The sequence below is a fragment of the Anthonomus grandis genome, chromosome 22 (assembly GCF_022605725.1).
Source record: "Anthonomus grandis grandis chromosome 22, icAntGran1.3, whole genome shotgun sequence".
NCBI classification, from domain to species: domain Eukaryota; kingdom Metazoa; phylum Arthropoda; class Insecta; order Coleoptera; family Curculionidae; genus Anthonomus; species Anthonomus grandis.
The window spans coordinates 20386008-20403306 of record NC_065567.1 but is presented as its reverse complement, the minus strand read 5'-3'; the positions used below and the strand labels follow the sequence as shown (position 1 = coordinate 20403306).

General features: G+C 32.4%; 3 protein-coding genes across 3 annotated transcripts; all 3 read right to left on the bottom strand.

Annotated features, from left to right (window-relative positions):
• Positions 1–2500: 2500 nt before the first annotated feature.
• On the bottom strand, positions 2501–3909 carry LOC126748932 (pancreatic lipase-related protein 3-like). Its single transcript, XM_050458475.1, has 4 exons — positions 3618–3909; positions 3224–3559; positions 2696–3089; positions 2501–2636 (listed from the first exon to the last, which is right to left on the bottom strand). The coding sequence occupies exons 1-4, from the start codon at positions 3871–3873 to the stop codon at positions 2579–2581; spliced, it is 1044 nt and encodes a 347-aa protein (XP_050314432.1). The 5' UTR covers positions 3874–3909; the 3' UTR covers positions 2501–2578.
• A 2941-nt stretch (positions 3910–6850) lies between these two features.
• Positions 6851–9269, bottom strand: LOC126748977 (pancreatic lipase-related protein 2-like). Its single transcript, XM_050458543.1, has 5 exons — positions 9104–9269; positions 8873–9052; positions 8482–8820; positions 7092–7482; positions 6851–7040 (listed from the first exon to the last, which is right to left on the bottom strand). Exons 1-5 carry the CDS (start codon positions 9165–9167, stop codon positions 6983–6985), a joined length of 1032 nt encoding a protein of 343 aa, XP_050314500.1. The 5' UTR covers positions 9168–9269; the 3' UTR covers positions 6851–6982.
• A 2080-nt stretch (positions 9270–11349) lies between these two features.
• On the bottom strand, positions 11350–17240 carry LOC126748983 (phospholipase A1-like). The gene is made up of 4 exons (XM_050458550.1): positions 17025–17240; positions 16455–16967; positions 11532–11907; positions 11350–11479 (listed from the first exon to the last, which is right to left on the bottom strand). The coding sequence occupies exons 1-4, from the start codon at positions 17107–17109 to the stop codon at positions 11410–11412; spliced, it is 1044 nt and encodes a 347-aa protein (XP_050314507.1). The 5' UTR covers positions 17110–17240; the 3' UTR covers positions 11350–11409.
• Positions 17241–17299: the final 59 nt, after the last annotated feature.

Sequence of the window (17299 nt, the reverse complement as noted above, 5' to 3'; positions counted from 1 at the left end):
CTTATAATACGAAATCACAATAACTCAGGACTACTAGAAATATTTATTTTGAATTTCGCGCCAATATTCCGAACTGAGCTGAGATCTGACAACTATCGGCGATGCGACTCCTTATATACTCGGCAGAACGCTGTTTCCGGAATATTATAATTCCCGCTAACCTTCGAGACGTCGTGCGGTGTGCCACTTTTGACATTCCCGATTGATGGAGAATCAGCTGGTTTCTCGGGGTTTATTATATCATTACATTATAAAATGTTAAAGCATTATAATTAATTTAATAATTACGAAAAATTGTAACTTTAGTTCTAAGTTCAATATTGTTGATTGTGTATTAATAATCAATAATTTTATTAGAACAACCAAATGAAATCTATACACATTTCTAGATTCAGTTCCAGACTATTGTCATTGCTCAGCAATATTATTAAAATCCAATTGATGTAGATCGGCATTTAGATATGACTGAAAGGGTTTATACATTTTAAAATCATCAGCAAAACCTAGATGCTTTGCGTGAACAATAAAATCACTCGAATCTCTTATGAATAAGTTAAAAAAAATTGAACCAATATGCGAGCCCTAAGGCACCCCAGAAGATATTTTAATACCATTAGAAATATAATTATTTATCTTAATCAACTGTGTGTGACCAGTCAAAAAACCTCAAACTTTCCAACTAGATGATCATGACTGATCCTATCAAAGGCGTTTGAGGAGTCCGTATACACACTGTCAACCTGTATAGAAATCTCAAAAGTCACCGTAGATCCACCTTGAGAAAAACCTTTTAATAATCAGAAAATTTGCTTTTTGTCAAGCAAAGATTGAAAAGATAATAAAGAGGCTTACTTAAAGTACACATACAGTTTTTAAGAAAAACAGATGGGATACCATCAGGGTTAAAAGGTTTCTGTTAGAGGCGTAAAATATAATCAAACCTATAATCAGGAACTTTGCTGACAGATTCGCTGTATGTAGTTATGAAATGCCTGGCAAATAAGTTCACAATATTTTGACCATTAACAGCAAGCTCAATTTCCATATGCATGCTACTGGGAAGAAAGATCATGAGATATTTTAATGTTAAATCTTTCAATATATGGCCCAAAAATTGACATAATCCATGGGATCCTTACTATTTTTGAATTTTGTGTGAGCAATTTTTTTTTTAATAACAAGGTTCTGTAATTTTCTACTAAACCAAGTGGGAAAATTGGATGATTTAAAATGCTTTATTGGAACAAACATCTTAATAGCATGTAAAAAACATCAATGTATTTCTTAACATTTTGCTGATCAAAAGCAAGATTCATGTTAGCAAGGTAATTATCAATAGCAACAAAATCACAGTTCACATAATTATAATAATAAACATCATATTTCAGAAGATATATAGAATTTTTCAACTTTTCTTCCACCCTACCTCACTTCCAATTTCTGGACTACTGACTGAATCATCATGATCATTAAAACGTATTTTTCTCACGAAGTTTTCTTTACTAGATATAATCAGTATAATTTCATTATGATCCTAAATGTAGAATGATCGACTTTTCTTCGGCTACGTTATTACATTGTGAGGACCAACAAGTTCAATCATCTTGAAAATATATTTTTCTAATATTATCTTGCTTACTGCATACGATAAGCATTTTATAATTAAACTACTCAAATATCAGATGTGAAATTACGACTGAAACTGCAAAAAAGCCAATTCTTCGATTTTTTTCATTTCTACTGCAGTTTGTTTCTCGACTACTAGCTGAATCATCTTAAAAAAAAATTTTGTTTGAAATTATCTTGCTTCCTGCATACGAGAAGTATAGTTATGATAGTTGATGTCTTCAGTTTTTTTCACTAAAATTAACTCCAATTCAAGTTTTTCTTGAACTGGCCAGTCAAATTTTCTCAGAAAAACTTCCAAATAAAACTTTAACTCATCCAGAAATTCTTATTCAAATAACATCTTCAGCAAATTTAGGATTTTTAAGAACTTATAGTAAGTCAATTGAGGTGGTTTTAAAGTAACTCAAATATGTTCCAGCAATCTTTTATTTGTGTATGTTGTATGTAACATTTTAATTATAATATTATATTTAACTTAGTGTAGTTTAATGCATGCACGCCGATGATAAAACGCCACGCCACTTTTTTGACAGCGTTTTGACTAACGTCACACTTCACGTGAGACAAGAATTTTCCAGTTAGTGCATCTTTGACAGTTACGATGTACTTTATGTTTCCAAAAATTTAAATTTTAAAGCAAAAATGCTACTCATTGTACATAAAATGTAAATAGCTGTAACTCGTGTATAAATAAATAGCTGTAACTCGTGAAAATTTCCTGAACTTTGTAGTGTTTTTTTGCCCTACTCCAGCGCGTCCTTAAAACATGCAGTCCATTTTTCTTATGAAGCTACAACCGAAAATGTGCCCCAACCAAAAAAGTTTGCACAAAATATACTGGGATAAATAAAGAGATCAATAAAAAAGGGTCTCATAATTGCATAACATATATTTATTACTGAAAGAAACGAATAAAGAAATAAATCAATCAAAAATAGACAATTACAAATCAACCTTTTGCATATGGAGACAAGTACTTGGTGTCTAAAAAGTATTCATCGTCAGGTCTGAAAACAAGAAAGTGAAAAATAATTTCACGAACTATTAAATAAATTGCTATACTTACGTATTTACGTTAACAGGATATCCTCCCATATCGCTAGCAGTATTTCTTGCACAAGTTCCTAGTCTGTACGCAGTGTAGCTAGAACACCGTCTAGAAACAAATTTCGTGTCACCATTTATACTTTCAGCAAAGAACTTCCATGCTCTATTATGAGAGCAAACTCCAGTCAAATCAGCTGCACAGCCATTCTGAATGCTTCCACCATTAGGGTAGTAGTCTGCGTGACCCATTCGAATTCCAAAACCGAGAACAAGATCATTAGTGTGGATTACTTGGACAAACTTAGCATCAGTAGGGTCAAGGCGGTTGTCGGTTCTTCTCCTGGAGAATAAAGGACCAGCTGGATCTAATCCAACAATCACTTCAGTACGGCCCGTTCTTGCTCCAGTATTTCCTAAAAACGACGATAAATAATACTAAAAGGCTTATTGATTAAACTGATTGGGTTAGGTTAGGTATGTTGTGAGTGGGGCACGTTATGTCCCTTCACCAATCAGGTCTGCTCATTTAGTAATTAAACTGGTATACCTGCAATGTGAGCTCCAAGTGAAAATCCAACCAGAGTGTTTAATCCAACTCTATGTCCCAGCTCGCTTTCCATTCTTAAAAGAATATCTCCAATATAGTTTCCGATCTCCAAAACTTTGCCTTGTGCAGTAGTGTACGGCCGTCTAGAAATGGAGCTCCAATCGACAACGATGAAATTAATGTTGTGTTTTTCCAAAGCAGCATTTTTAATGCGTGTATTAACTGAAGAGCTATAATCGTTGGTCCAACCATGAATAGAAACTATTGTTGGTCTGCCTATTTGGAATCCAGTAAGCTCGACTAAGTTCCTTAATTGACTTTCTCTTATTTGCACACCTGTAACAAGGAGTTTTATTTAGCACTCTACAATCTATTTTACTTAATATTTATTTACCTTGTGTTGGATTTCTAGGAGTATAAACATAAAAGCTAACAGTTCGTTCACTAGCCATCAACTCTGGTTCAGATAGGTTGACATTTGCTTGTAGATCTTCAACTTGGGTCAGTCCTTTTCGAGGTCCTTCTTCATGCTTCCACAAAAGATATCTAGAATTATCTGTAAATTCCGGAGGGACTTCTCCGTCGGTTAAAAATACTGTATTTGCAACAGCTGCTGCAAAAACAGCAAAAAATATTATTAGTATCTTCATTCTTACTACAGTCTTCCGGAGTCAACTGCAAGGTACTTAGTAAAAATTGTATTTATATGCTGTAAATTCGCACAATCTGCATTTATAATTAACTTCTATTCAGGATGATAAGATTAAAAAAATGAATTTTATTATTATTTTGTTGTTTTCTTAGTGTCTTATCCATTATTGCACAACTGATATCTCAAGATATCAAATTGGACAAAAGCAAAAATAAGCTTTAAAAATCATCCTCTCTTATACTTGAAACAACTTTATACGTCAATCTACATATTGACTTTATATTTAGAATATAAGAGGAAATGATTTGTTGATTACTGATTTTGTTTTTTTTTTCATTTTAGCATGTATATTATATTAAGCAATTTATATTGAAGAAATAGATGAAAAATATATCGGTGCTTGCAAAATGGACTCTAATGGGTGATATTTAGTTGCAGCGTTGTATTCTTAGATATAACAGAATGAATGAATTATGTTGCGCAACATTGACAACAACAACAAGCTTGGATTGTACACTTGACCTTCATGCAAAACAACACTTAATCTCGATTACTCGAATTAGGATAATTATAGCTGGGTAGAGTTGATTAGTAAAGACTAAATGGCATAAACATTGTCGATTCCCAGTTCATTGTTAGATTCTTAAACAAAATAAACTTATCGTATTTTGAGTAATCAGCTTCTGCCATAGTTTTTACGTTTTTCTCAGTCACTTTCGGCCTAGATAATCCCTATATCATGGGCAAACCTGATAACCTTCACTTTTACATTAATGTTAACTGCACTGTTTTTATTAATTTAAACTACGTATCTTTAAACCCTAAACTATCTAAAGTTTTAAGCATTTCACGGTTATCAACTGTATTAAATGCCGTAGTTAAATGAATGAAAATGCTCATTACTGGTTTTCTTTTGTCTAAAGCTTCATGTACATTCTGTGTTCAATAAGCCAATGCATCTTGAAACTTGTACTCTGGCTAATTTATTATTTTGTGTCATAGATGAAGCAGTTCTTTTGTCTCTTATATTTTTTCTTGATATGCAAGTGGATATTCTTATTTTTTTAAAGTTAAGGTCGAATTATTCTCATCAGGGATAAAAAAGTGACGGAGAATTCAAGCAATTTGATTATTACATTTCTATATTGTAACGATATTGGAAGCGCCGAGAAACCAGCCGTTCAGCCGAGTATATAAGGAGTCGCGTCGCCGCTGAAACAGTTTCCAGTTCAGTACAGTGTAGTTTAGAATATTGGCGCGATATTTAAATCGGACATTAATAATATTAATAAATAAATATAGGTAAAATATCAGTTAAATGATCGTGTTCGGTAAGGTAAAGTAAGTAAAGTTCGGAATAATGTAGCGAGCTTTAATTAGTTGTAAAAAATATGTTTACTGTGTAAATAAATTAGTTTACTTTTTGTGCAATGGAGTATTTAATTCACACCTTATCCCACAGGAAAAACGCTATAATATTGTAATCGAAAATAGTACACTTATTTATTTACACACTTCACTACGAAAACACGGTCAGTCACGACTACTAGAGATATTTATTTACAAATATTTAAATTGCTTTGCCGAACTTTATTTACTGAACTGACAATTTTCGGCGATGCGGCTCCTTATATACTCGGCTGTTCTGGAAGATTCCCGCTTAACCTTCGAGATGACGTACGGTGTGCCACTTGTGTAATACCAGAATCAGCTGGTTTCTCGCCAGCATCGTCTCATACCTTTTTTTGGGCATTTAACATTAACCAATTTATTAAGAATAAAATTGGGTTGACTTAACCATACCGTTCTTCAAAGAAATATCTTCTGGCCATTACCATTCTTATACGAACACTTGTTCTTTCGAGGTCTGTCATTATCTTGTTGAAGGATAAATTTTGAACTCATATTTTCGACAATTGGATTGGGCTTATCTAACCATTCCATTATTCAAACGAATCTCTTCTAATTGTTGCCATTTTTTCACGAAAACTTCCTCGAGATATTGCAAATTTCTTAGGGGTTGCATCCCATCATCTTTCGAAGCCGACAAAATATTTCATAAAATGTACAAATTATTGGTTTTTTAAGATCTATGCTGCTATGTATAAAATGCCAATTTCATATCTTTTCGGAATTTAAAATAATTTTTCGTTTAATTCCAGGCATTTAAAATGTCCCTTTTTGTTTCATGCTTTTAGAAACAGTTTTCTTTTTGTTCCAAGCATTGCAAAGAATTTCTCGCGACTTTTAGTTGATGCAACTTCTTTATGTATTCTAACAATTTGAAACGAAATAGCATTTTCCTTTAGGATTAATATTTCATTTTGACGTAATATTTTGATGTTACTTATTGCTTTAATATGTCGTAATTTTTTTTTGTTACGTTTTAAGGCTTCCAAAGTAAGTTTTTATGGTTTCCGGGCATTTGATATTAGTAAATAATAATAAAGCCGCCACTGGAATTACACATATCCAAGAACATTTATAGACTACTGAATTATTTACATATCATTTTTATTAATACTTTTTCCTACGCATAGACGTTTTAAACCCCTCTTGACTTAAAAAAGTCAGATAACGTATAAAATGTATAATTCCCTTTCCCAATCGCTTTGACGAATATTCATAAGCTTTTAAGGCATTCGAAATACCTTTGCAAAAAATTTAATTACATTTTCTCATTTCTAAATATGTCTTTCTACATAAAAAGCTCCTCATATATTAGCTACTCCATTTGCATTCTCTATGAGAATAAAGCGTCATCTTTATATTTGTATATTGAAATTCAGATGAGAAATGTTTGCTTCCGCCCTTTAATCCACCTAAGTGTTTTATACGAAATTCTATATCAACTTAGATGTACATCAGGTAAATTCGAGGGCTCTTATGTTCTGTTAAGGATAATATGGGTATTTGGTTCTATACTAATTTTCTTACATTACTTACTTATTACATGGCAGTCGTAATAAGAAAAATTGTTTTTACAAATCTTTATTTCAATTAAATTGACACATTTTAAAATGACAATTTTTTATATTTATTCATCAAAAAATACAATTCTTAAAATGAATTGCTTAACATTTGATATCATATACTTCATTATTGAATTATCCTTGAGCAAATGGGGATTTGCTGTTAGTATACAGGTAATAATCTCCAGATGTCCTAAAACCAACGAAACAAATGATAAAGTTACACAATTACTGAATAACTTACGATTTTGCCACAGGGTACCATCCCAGTTTACAAGCAGTATTAGAGCTACATGTGCCTTTTTTGTAGTTAGAATAGCTGTCACATAAATAGGCGCTGAAGTTGTTACTATTTAAACTTTCTGCGTAGTATTCATACGCTCTGCTATGTGCGCAGCTTCCAGCTACATCCAAGCCACATCCGGGTTGGCTACTACCTCCATTAGGATAAAAGTTCACATGTCCAGTTTTGTATGAGGTACCTAATATAGCAGTGTTGGTGTGGATACAATGAACGTAAGCACCATCAGTTGGGTCCAAACGATTGTTAATGTTTTTTTTGGTAAAAAGAGGACCAGCAGGGTCTAAACCGACGATGGTACCCACTTTGCCTCCGGTTCTTGCGCCAGCATTACCTGTAATTATTTTTAGGCAGTTGTTATTTTTCTTACAAGAAGTTTTTGTTTGAAAATATATGCTTAATATACTCGATCCGATTTTTTTAATGTTTAATTAATATGAGGCCCGAGCATTCTGAAAAATAGTGGTAGAATTTTTAAAAGAGATCTGTAACAATTGTTTTGAATTTCTAGAATTCAAATGGAATTTCCCCGAAATACCGTAGGCAGATATCTCAGGAATGTGACACTAAAAAATATCATTCTTTGTAGTCGCACATTTTAATCTCGAAATCGCACATTAGATTAAATATAAGTTGATTGTACTTAAACTATCTTTATTTGTACTGACATATCGGACATAATTAGTACACACTTGTAATAATCGAGAGTATTGTTGTGCAGGGTCGAATCCTCTAAAAAAAAATAAATACTTTAAGAAATAACCGAAAAAAAACGAAAAATAAAAAAAAAATCCTGACGTTATTTAGAGCTCTAGAGAAAAATAATTCACAATTATTAATGATACAACGTTTCTGTTGGTGACCATCATCAACTTTTTTTTCTGATAGACTACATGAATGATTACGTAAAAATGATCTAACCTTCTCTCTCCGATGAGAAACGGTCTCATGGAAAAAATCCGAGATAATTATTGGATATGTAAGTGTAATACGTCGTTAATAAGGTAATTAAAAAGGACCGTTTAAATATGCGCGTTTAAAATGTTAAAATTTCCCTCATGTGACGATGGAATGGACACGAGAAGGTTTCGTGATGATGATGATGATAACGAAAAAAATGACCATGAAAAAGTTCCATTTATTTGACCACCACCACTTTAAATAGCACCAAAAACAAAAATAAATATTTAGTTGTCATTTTTTAAAAAATATCTCCGTAAATAGTCGACATGTTTAATAAGCCTTACAAGCATCATATTTGGGATGCTCTGTATAGTATAAATCATAAAAAAATACTTTTTTTTTAAAGAGAAAAGTTGTTAAGTCATATTACCTGAAACGTGTGCACCAAGTGAATGTCCAACTAAAGTCATACTATCCCAGCTATAATTTAATTGGCTGTTCAGAGCAATTAGAAAGTCTCCAACAAAGTTACCTACAGCCAAGACTGACCCCTGGGCACTAATGTAATTCTTGGTAGCAATTGGACTCCAGTCTATTACAACTACGTTGATATTATTACGATTTGCAAGGGCAGCTACCTTAACCCTGTCATTTACAGCTGATTCGACGGAGTTTTTCCAACCATGAACTACGAAAATGGTACTTCTTGCGAGGTTAAATCCGGTTTGTTTTACTATATTGGGTATTTCGCTGGCCTTGACTATAGCTCCTAAATAAAGAATACATTTTAGAGTTTTTTTTAATTAAAATAATTTTTTTACCGCTGGTGTTCTCGGGGGTGTAGACATAAAAGGTAACATCATCATCGGTCGCAGTAAGCGTGATATCAGCCACACTCGTTTCAAGATCTTCAACTTCAAAAACACCCTCTTCGATTTCAATGACCATGTATCTAGGGTTGTTTAGAAATTCTTTGATTTCTGATTGTTTATATAAAGAAGCTGCAAATATTAAATATTGAGGTAAGTCTTTAAAGTATTTTTTTTACTTACCCGAAGGTTTGGTTAAACCTACAGCAACAAATGTCGCCAATACCACCAACAGTTTTGTAGCCATATTGGTGTCAAGTAAGGACAATAATACAAGAATAAAATAATCGAATTATTTATATCCTCTCGAAACTTAATTGAGTGTTAAGATATCGATATTTAAATTTGCTATTTATGATAAGATTTTTTACTTGTTTTAATAATGAAATAAATAAGAATAATTAGCTTACGTTAATCAGTTTTGAAATAGCTATTACCTAAATTTATCTAAAAATATAATCTTACAACAATTATTATCAAACATTTGAATCGTTTATTTGCAATTGAAACTGTTCAGATCATTCTTTGAGGCATAGTTACTAAAAAAGTACTTTAGAAAGTTTTATGAAAAAAAGGTCATCTCTTTCAAAAAATGATATTTGTCCTAAAAAAACAGTAATGCAATTGTAAAGATCGAGAATACTCCAGCTGTTCTCGATCTTTCGGGGATCATCTCAGTATCGCGAGCGGTAGGTACACCGCGCGACATCTCGGGGCGCACGTAGTAAGTTCTGGAACAACAGTATATCTGCAGCTTTCGCCGCTAGGAGGCCAGTTCAAGTCCGAACATTGGCGCTATTTTTAAATCGAAATGAATAGTAGGAAATAAATACACTATAAATAAATGTTGCTAAGGGTGTGTAATAATAAATTAGTTGACTATTTTTGCGCACCGAGTGTTTTAATTTTGTTTAATACTTGCGTTAAATACCTTTTTTATCATTAAACGGAAAATTTTGTATTGTCAAATAGATTGTGTGTATTTTATTTTGAAATAATGATAATGTTATTTAATGTTTTTTTCTCTTTTTTGTCCGCTCTAATATACCTTGTTTGACCAGACAATTTTTGGCACCCAAAAAACCATAGAACATCGGTCCAGCAGTTAAGAAAACATGAATTCTCGACCCTGTAAGGAGATAAGCTGAACGTTTTTGACCGTAAATGGTAAATGTAAGTCTCGCACAATTTGAGGGTTAAGTCTTTCTATAGTTTTTGACTATAATCGTTTTATAAAGGTTGTGCTAATCAATAACTACACAAATATTCGAAATAATCGGAAATGATACAAGCATTTTAGAGTCCTTGGAACCAGATCTGTGTCACGAGCGAAGAGTACAACGCGCGACATCTCGGAGCGCACGTGGAAAGTTGCGGAACCGGAAAAGAAAGTCTGAATATTGGCGCGACTTTTAATTCCAAATAAATAGCAAGAAATGAATATAGTGTATGTATATGTTGCTATAATTCTATAATAAATCAGTTGACTGTGCGAATAAAGACGAAACCATTCTTGAGTTGCAAGAGCAGATAGGTACAATGAAATCCGATCATAGTAAGCCACAAATGGCAATGAAAAGGGAAAGAAAAAGAACATCGTAATTTAAACATGTTTTTGCCTCTAAAAACAGATACAAAGTGAATTAAATTCTAAAAGAGAAAGAGCAAAAATAATTTAGAGACGAAACTCTAAGAATATAAAGAGCAACAGTCCAAGTGTGAAAATGGTTCTGATGATCTTAATTCAATCAACAGATCGATGATTGACCCCATTACTGGAGTTCGAAAATAACTCCGATATTAATGAAACTTGTCTATTAAGGTCACAATTTGGTAATGCCTCAACTATAAAGGAAGTTCAAATCACAACCTCTGCCATAAATGTACCTGTATCCTCTAGGATTTTTCCAAACGGGATAGTATCCGGTTGGATAATTCCCATTTTAGGATAATTTTTGTTTTAGGGGACTAAACTATAAAAAGTCTGGACAAACCACTACGCCGTTGCCTTGGAAACAATGTGGCTATACAGACTGTGACCTAATCAAACTTAATCAGAATGAAAACAGAGTTCACAGAAACTTCAAAATTTTTGCCTCAACGCTAAAAAATATATACTTTGACTTAAAGCTCTTAACTGGTTGAGTTTAGAAGATATATACCAAGTGCATCTCTCTACTGTAGCTCATAAGCTAGTTCTATTAGAAAATTTCTCACCCATAACAGCAACACATGGTAGAAATATACGCAATTACGCGAGATTTACTATTCCTAAATATAGGACTACTAAATTTCATAATTCATTTACTGATACTGTAGTTAAAGCCTCTGATGCAATCCCTAGTAGTTTAAAATCTTCTACCTCTCTATCCAGTTTCAAAGGAAGACTGTTTTTTCAAAACGTTTTAGGTAATAAAAAAACACATTAATTATTATTAAAAACACAGTTACTTATATTTCATTTTTATAACATACATTTATGTACACCTTTACAGTCCAATATCTCCCAATGCATATGGAGAAGACGAATTAGTTTCCAAATAAAATGTTCCAGATAACCTACAAAATGATTACTTTAATATCCTATAAACATTTAAATAATATTACTTACGTAGTATTAATAGAGAGTCCTCCCATAATAACAAAAGCATTATCTTCACATTTGCTCTTAGTATAAGAAGTATAACTCCCGCATGTCTTTGCCATAAACAACGAAGAAGTTAACGATTCATTGAAGTAATAATATGACCTTCCATGGTAGCAACTCACATCAAGGCTGCAGCCGGGCTGTATGTGTCCACCATTAGGCCAAAAATCTGCGTGGCCTACATTGTAGTCCACTCCGAGTACACCTGCGCAGCTGTGGATGACCTGGACGTGCTGCGCATCATCCTCGCTCAGTCTGCGGTCTGGGAATAGTTTTAAGAAGAGAGGTCCTGCCGGGTCCAGTCCTACGATCACTTTGATTGCACCATTAGTTTCTTGACCTAAAAAGAAATGATTCTGATGAGAAATTTATTATCTGTAACGAGTGTAGAATTTTTAGTTTGGCGCTACACTTTTTGTGCGACTATGTATTATAATCTTACTACCTTTTCGGCAACAGATAATTCATTGATAATTAATTTATGGTTTGTAAAATGGCTTTTAGATGACGCCACAGGCATTCTTAAATGAAACCTATAATTAAAAAAAAAACGTGCAAAAAAGGAATGTGCTTTGTAATTTTGGTAAGTCAGACTTCTGGTATATAACATAACCAAAAATTGTTGAAGAAATAAATTGAAATGTTCAGGAAAAACTCAAAAAAACAAAGACTTCCCATCAACTGGAAATCCTGTTTCGAAGAAACACATTGGGAATTTTCGAATGCACAGCAACAATAAATACAGAAAAGCGCTTACGAAAGAGCACAGACTAATTATATGGGACATTCAGGGAGGTTCAAAGGCCCTTTCGAACCCTCAGGTGACATCAAAGCACATATGGAAATGCCTAATGAAGCAAAAAAATCTGAGAGGCCGTAACATGTTTTAATTTTTTTGTATCTCGCAGCACAGGTAATAATTATGCTCTTTATGTTAATTTTAGGTACTAATGCCTTTCAGATTAATTAAGTACACAAAAAGTAGGAAACAACTAAAATTGACATCAAGGTCCAGAGCATATAATGCTGTATGCTATAAAATTGTCGCCTTCGCCAAATTACAGCGAATTTTGCAGATATACTGAACGAAAAAATTCAATAATATGAGGCAAAATATTTTTTTCTAAAAATACCCAGACGTTTGAATTACTTACTACTAAATAAATAATTTGCGTAAACACTCAATTTTTAAGTTTCCACATCTGATTGCATGTTGTATACATTAAATAGGTCGCAATAAGTATGAGGTATTTAATCTCGTTTAACTACTTCCTGCGTAATTTATCCGATTAAGCTATTCAAAATCAATCATTACAGCCACTTTAAAGTTTCATAATTTTAGTACAATTTGTACATCGATGCAAATTGTGCCAATATACTTTTAGTTTAGTAAAATTATGTTTTTATTGGGAATCTAAACTCAGTCTTTCAAAAGTTAAAAGTTTTTGTTTGTCCCATTTTATGTCTTCTTATCGAGTTAAAAAATGGTCGATTAATAAAATTAATATTCAAATTTATCCGGAATGGGCCATAAATGTTTTTATCACAAATATATCTCTACTTTATCTTTAAATTCGGTATTTATCGCCTAAGAGTGCGCTCCTACACGCCGAAAATCACATAAATTTACTCTTAGCATTCAGCTATTTTAATTTATATAATTTTATTAGGTTAAACAGACGCTAAGTTTACATATCTTTTTTTATTATTAAGTAAAATTTATAACCATTTTTAAATCATATATCAACATACTTTTAATAAGTCAAGGGTTCACTTTAAAAATTGTCCTAAAAATGCCTTATGCGTTATTTATATAGTATCAACATCTAAATGCAAAAAATTTTGATAATGTTAGGAATTGTATGGTGGCGGAAGAATCAGGCAGTTCAACGTTTCCTAAAATACAATTTGAACACTATTTTGATTGGTAACACCGCTTCAACAAACTGGCGAAATAGTTTCATAAATAATACACTTATGGGATTGATGCTAAGGTTCTTCAAAGACTGACAGATCAAGCTCTCTCCTCTCTTGCATTTGGAATTAACGTTTCTTTTGAAACAGCTACATTTCCGAATAACCCTAAAGTATCAATTATAAAACCTCTATTTAAAAGTGTTAAACTAACTGACCCTGCTAGTTATAGACCCAACTCACTTTTACTATGTCTATCTAAGTGCAGCATTTTAAGAAAATATCAGTTTTCCTTTTTAGAACATATTTATTTAAGTTTGAAGATTGTTGACGCAGCCGCAGCGCTCTTTTGTGATTTCTTCAAAGCATTTAATTGCTTGAATCACAGAGTATTACATGGCAAACTCTTTTGCTATTGAATCATTCTTATCTGGAAGAAGACTGGAGACGTATCTGCTGTAAGCTCAGTAGATTAATGAGTTTCCAAGAGTTTAGTGCTTGGCCCTATTTTATTCCTTCTTTATATTAATGACCTTGATATAAGATGTCGACTCATAAATTTAATTCATTTAAGTAGGGTTAAGCAATGCTGTGATTCTAATTTTGCACTGATCAGATAAATATGCATACACAGGATAAAGAACTGGAAATAAACCTCTGTAATAAAAATTACTTGGAATTTTTATTGATGGTAGGCTGAAATTTTATGACTACAATTTAGCTTTGAGTTGCTAAACCAGTGCATAATTTTTTTAAATTGAAAGCCACTTGCGCAAGTACTAAATGTTTTATCTAATAAGAAGCGTTGTCTACAAATAATTTGTGTTTTATGATAATAAAGCATGTTTCGATTTGAAATTTGGAATAAGATGAAAGTAGAGTATTACGTTACAGCTAAATAACGCACCAAATATCAAGATCATGAAGATCCCCATGATCTTCAAGATCCTCTTGGGGCTATGCATTATAAGGCTATGCATCACTAAGAAATTTCCATAGAATCTAAATTTAAATGCAAAAATTCTGATAATGGTAAGAAAAGCATGATGGGATGGCAAACTTCTGGACAGCAGAAATTTTATCTGGATTTAGGTTTATTCCATTAGACTTAACATATCCCAAGATATTGAACATCTTTTTGAAAAAATTCACATTTGTACCTTGAAGTTGGATTTACGAAGACATAAAAAGACGATAAAAAGACGACCCCGTAGGATGTTATCTATTACTCCTTGGAAAGTGGAAGGTGCATTCTTTAAATCAAAGGGCATTCGAAGTGTCCTGATACTGTGGAAAATGCAGTTTTTGGGATGCCATGTGGACCCATCTCAATTTGGTAGAAAACATTCGTCAAATCTAAAGTGAATTACTGGCTTCTACCTAATTTGTCTAGAATATCGGCTATATTAGACAGGGGAGTCTTATCTCCTACTGTACGCTCATTTATTCATCTAAAGTCATTGATAACTCTCCATTTCCGTTGACCAGATGCACCGAGTTTCTTGGGGACAATCCATATTGGACTAGACCACGAAGAACTTGAATCTCTGATGAAAAACTAGAATATTTATGAGAGCTCTTGGAATATCGATACTCTTTTCAAAGTTTGTATAATCAAGAATACCCAGATCAGACTTTACATTTACTGATAATTTATTAACTGAGAAACTGAATAGCTAATAATTAAAAACTCTGGTCCCTCACAAGTTGCGTTTCAGTACAAATTGTCAAATAATTTAAAGCTCTATCAATACTCCTAACTCGTAGATAGGGTTTATTTTAAAAATTGTACTAAAAACGTAAAAAAAAGTGTGGCCAGAGGCTTTTGATAGTATCTAAAATGAAATTTAAAAATTGTGATAATCAAAAGTGTTTAAGTACAAGTTTTTAATTGATGAAGAAAATATATCAACATTATTTATTCGGAACTAGTCAAGGGTTGACTTTAAAAATTGTACTAAAATTTGCATACTGATGCGTAGGATGGTAGGATTTTACTCTATTACGTTTAGTTTAAAAAATGTACAGAGGCTTCATATCACTAAGAACATCTTAAATAAATTAGAGAAAATCGTGAAAGGGGAGATTTTCGGACACATTTTTTAACGTAATTTATTACTTGCTGATGATGTACTTTAAAAATTGTACAAAAGATACCTTATGAGGCCATTCTATACGGTGCATCCTAAAAGTTATGTCTAAATTTATTTAAAATTCAGGGGTGTGTTCGAAAAAAAAAACGCTCGGACCCGTCGATTTTTATTTCAAGTTGCGCATTTTTGTACGTGAAGTTTGTATATACAGGGTTGCTCAAAAATATAACACGACCATCAACTTCATTTTTTCAAATGAAAACACCTTTTTTTTATTTCATTTTTGAATTTCGCGTGAAATTCTACGTATGTTTGCTGAAATTGTACTTACCGAAATAGCAAAATTTTTATAAGTCAAATTTTGTCACAAAAAAAATATTTTTTAAAGTTTTTCAAAGGAACCTGCAGTCAACTTGAATAAAATCTTTTTTTTTTTACTTTACTGCTATTAACCTCAAAACACCCCTCAAAATACGACAGTTTATATTTATGGTAATATGTGTCAAAAATATTCAACGAACCTGCGACGTGCGTAAAATAAAACTTGTTTGAAACAATTTGATATTTACGTTTCGTTGACACGTTATTTATTATAAAAACGAAAATTCGGGTGGAAATTATATTGAAAATACTCATGCACGCATTTCAAAAACTTTCCAGGTAATACGAATTTATTTTTCAAATGTTGCAAGTTACGATTATGACTGAATTATTGAATGATATGAAATATGCAGTTTAAATTGCATAAGGTTATATTTTGTAACAACTTCCTCGGATATAGTGATTTATTACAAACACTTAAATATATGGGACACGCTAAGCAGTTCAATAAGTAAACTAAATCTCTAAAGTCTAATTTACAAATTCAAAGAATACTTACCAGCATATCCACAAATATGCGCTCCTAAGCTATGCCCAATAAGCTGAACGTTTTCAATAGAATAATCATGCATATCTTCTAAAGCTAGAATAAACTGCCCAACAACTTTTCCTACATGTGGAACTTTATTATAGGCAGTGACATAGAGCCCGTCAGACAGATCATCCCAATCAACCACTATCACATTGGCATCTACAATACTTAAAAGAGTTTCCGAAATAATAAAGTTAACCGTTGAGTTGATGTCATTGCGCCATCCATGGATGAGAAAGAAGGTCGGTAAGTCAATGTCGAAGGAAGTTAGGGAAGTAATGTTGGCAATTTGGCTTATAGTTATATTTTGATTTAAGTCTGAATTTGCTCTGTTTAATATCTGAAAGCTGACGTCATCATTGTCTTCGGATGTACGAGTTAATAGTGATATGCTATCGAAGGATATTTCTGACTGTTCATATTGAGCAGTCAGGTTATTTAGGTAATAGATTTCAGTTAGGTAATCAGATGTATCGAGCGCTAAAAAAATTTAATTTATAAGTAAATTAAAAAAATATATTTATTTTCAAGACTTACTTCTATATACAGTAGATAAATCTGGAATCGCTCCACCTAAAACTATTGGTATTAAAACTGCCAACCAAACTTGAATCCTAACCATGGTGCCTTCTTTATGACAACTAACCAACAATAAAATTGTAAAGATTCTTAAATATTTATACTACACACGGGCGATAATGCGTAAGATAACTAATTAAGTAATACTTTATTGTTTAAAAAACATCTTGAAATTAAATGTTTATTGTTAATATGAGGATCACACTTGTTAAGTCACTTACAAATACTTGAAT

Coding starts and splice junctions, on each gene's coding strand:
- LOC126748932 (XM_050458475.1), bottom strand. CDS start 3,873: ATGAAGATACTAATAATATTTTTTGCTGTTTTTGCAGCAGCTGTTGCA. Junction 3,090..3,223: donor ACTTGGAGCTCACATTGCAG/GTATACCAGTTT, acceptor CGTCGTTTTTAG/GAAATACTGGAGCAAGAACG. Junction 2,637..2,695: donor TATCCTGTTAACGTAAATAC/GTAAGTATAGCA, acceptor TCTTGTTTTCAG/ACCTGACGATGAATACTTTT.
- LOC126748977 (XM_050458543.1), bottom strand. CDS start 9,167: ATGGCTACAAAACTGTTGGTGGTATTGGCGACATTTGTTGCTGTAGGT. Junction 8,821..8,872: donor CACCCCCGAGAACACCAGCG/GTAAAAAAATTA, acceptor TTCTTTATTTAG/GAGCTATAGTCAAGGCCAGC. Junction 7,041..7,091: donor TGGTACCCTGTGGCAAAATC/GTAAGTTATTCA, acceptor CGTTGGTTTTAG/GACATCTGGAGATTATTACC.
- LOC126748983 (XM_050458550.1), bottom strand. CDS start 17,109: ATGGTTAGGATTCAAGTTTGGTTGGCAGTTTTAATACCAATAGTTTTA. Junction 11,908..16,454: donor GCATATTTGTGGATATGCTG/GTAAGTATTCTT, acceptor ATTTCTTTTTAG/GTCAAGAAACTAATGGTGCA. Junction 11,480..11,531: donor GGACTCTCTATTAATACTAC/GTAAGTAATATT, acceptor ATCATTTTGTAG/GTTATCTGGAACATTTTATT.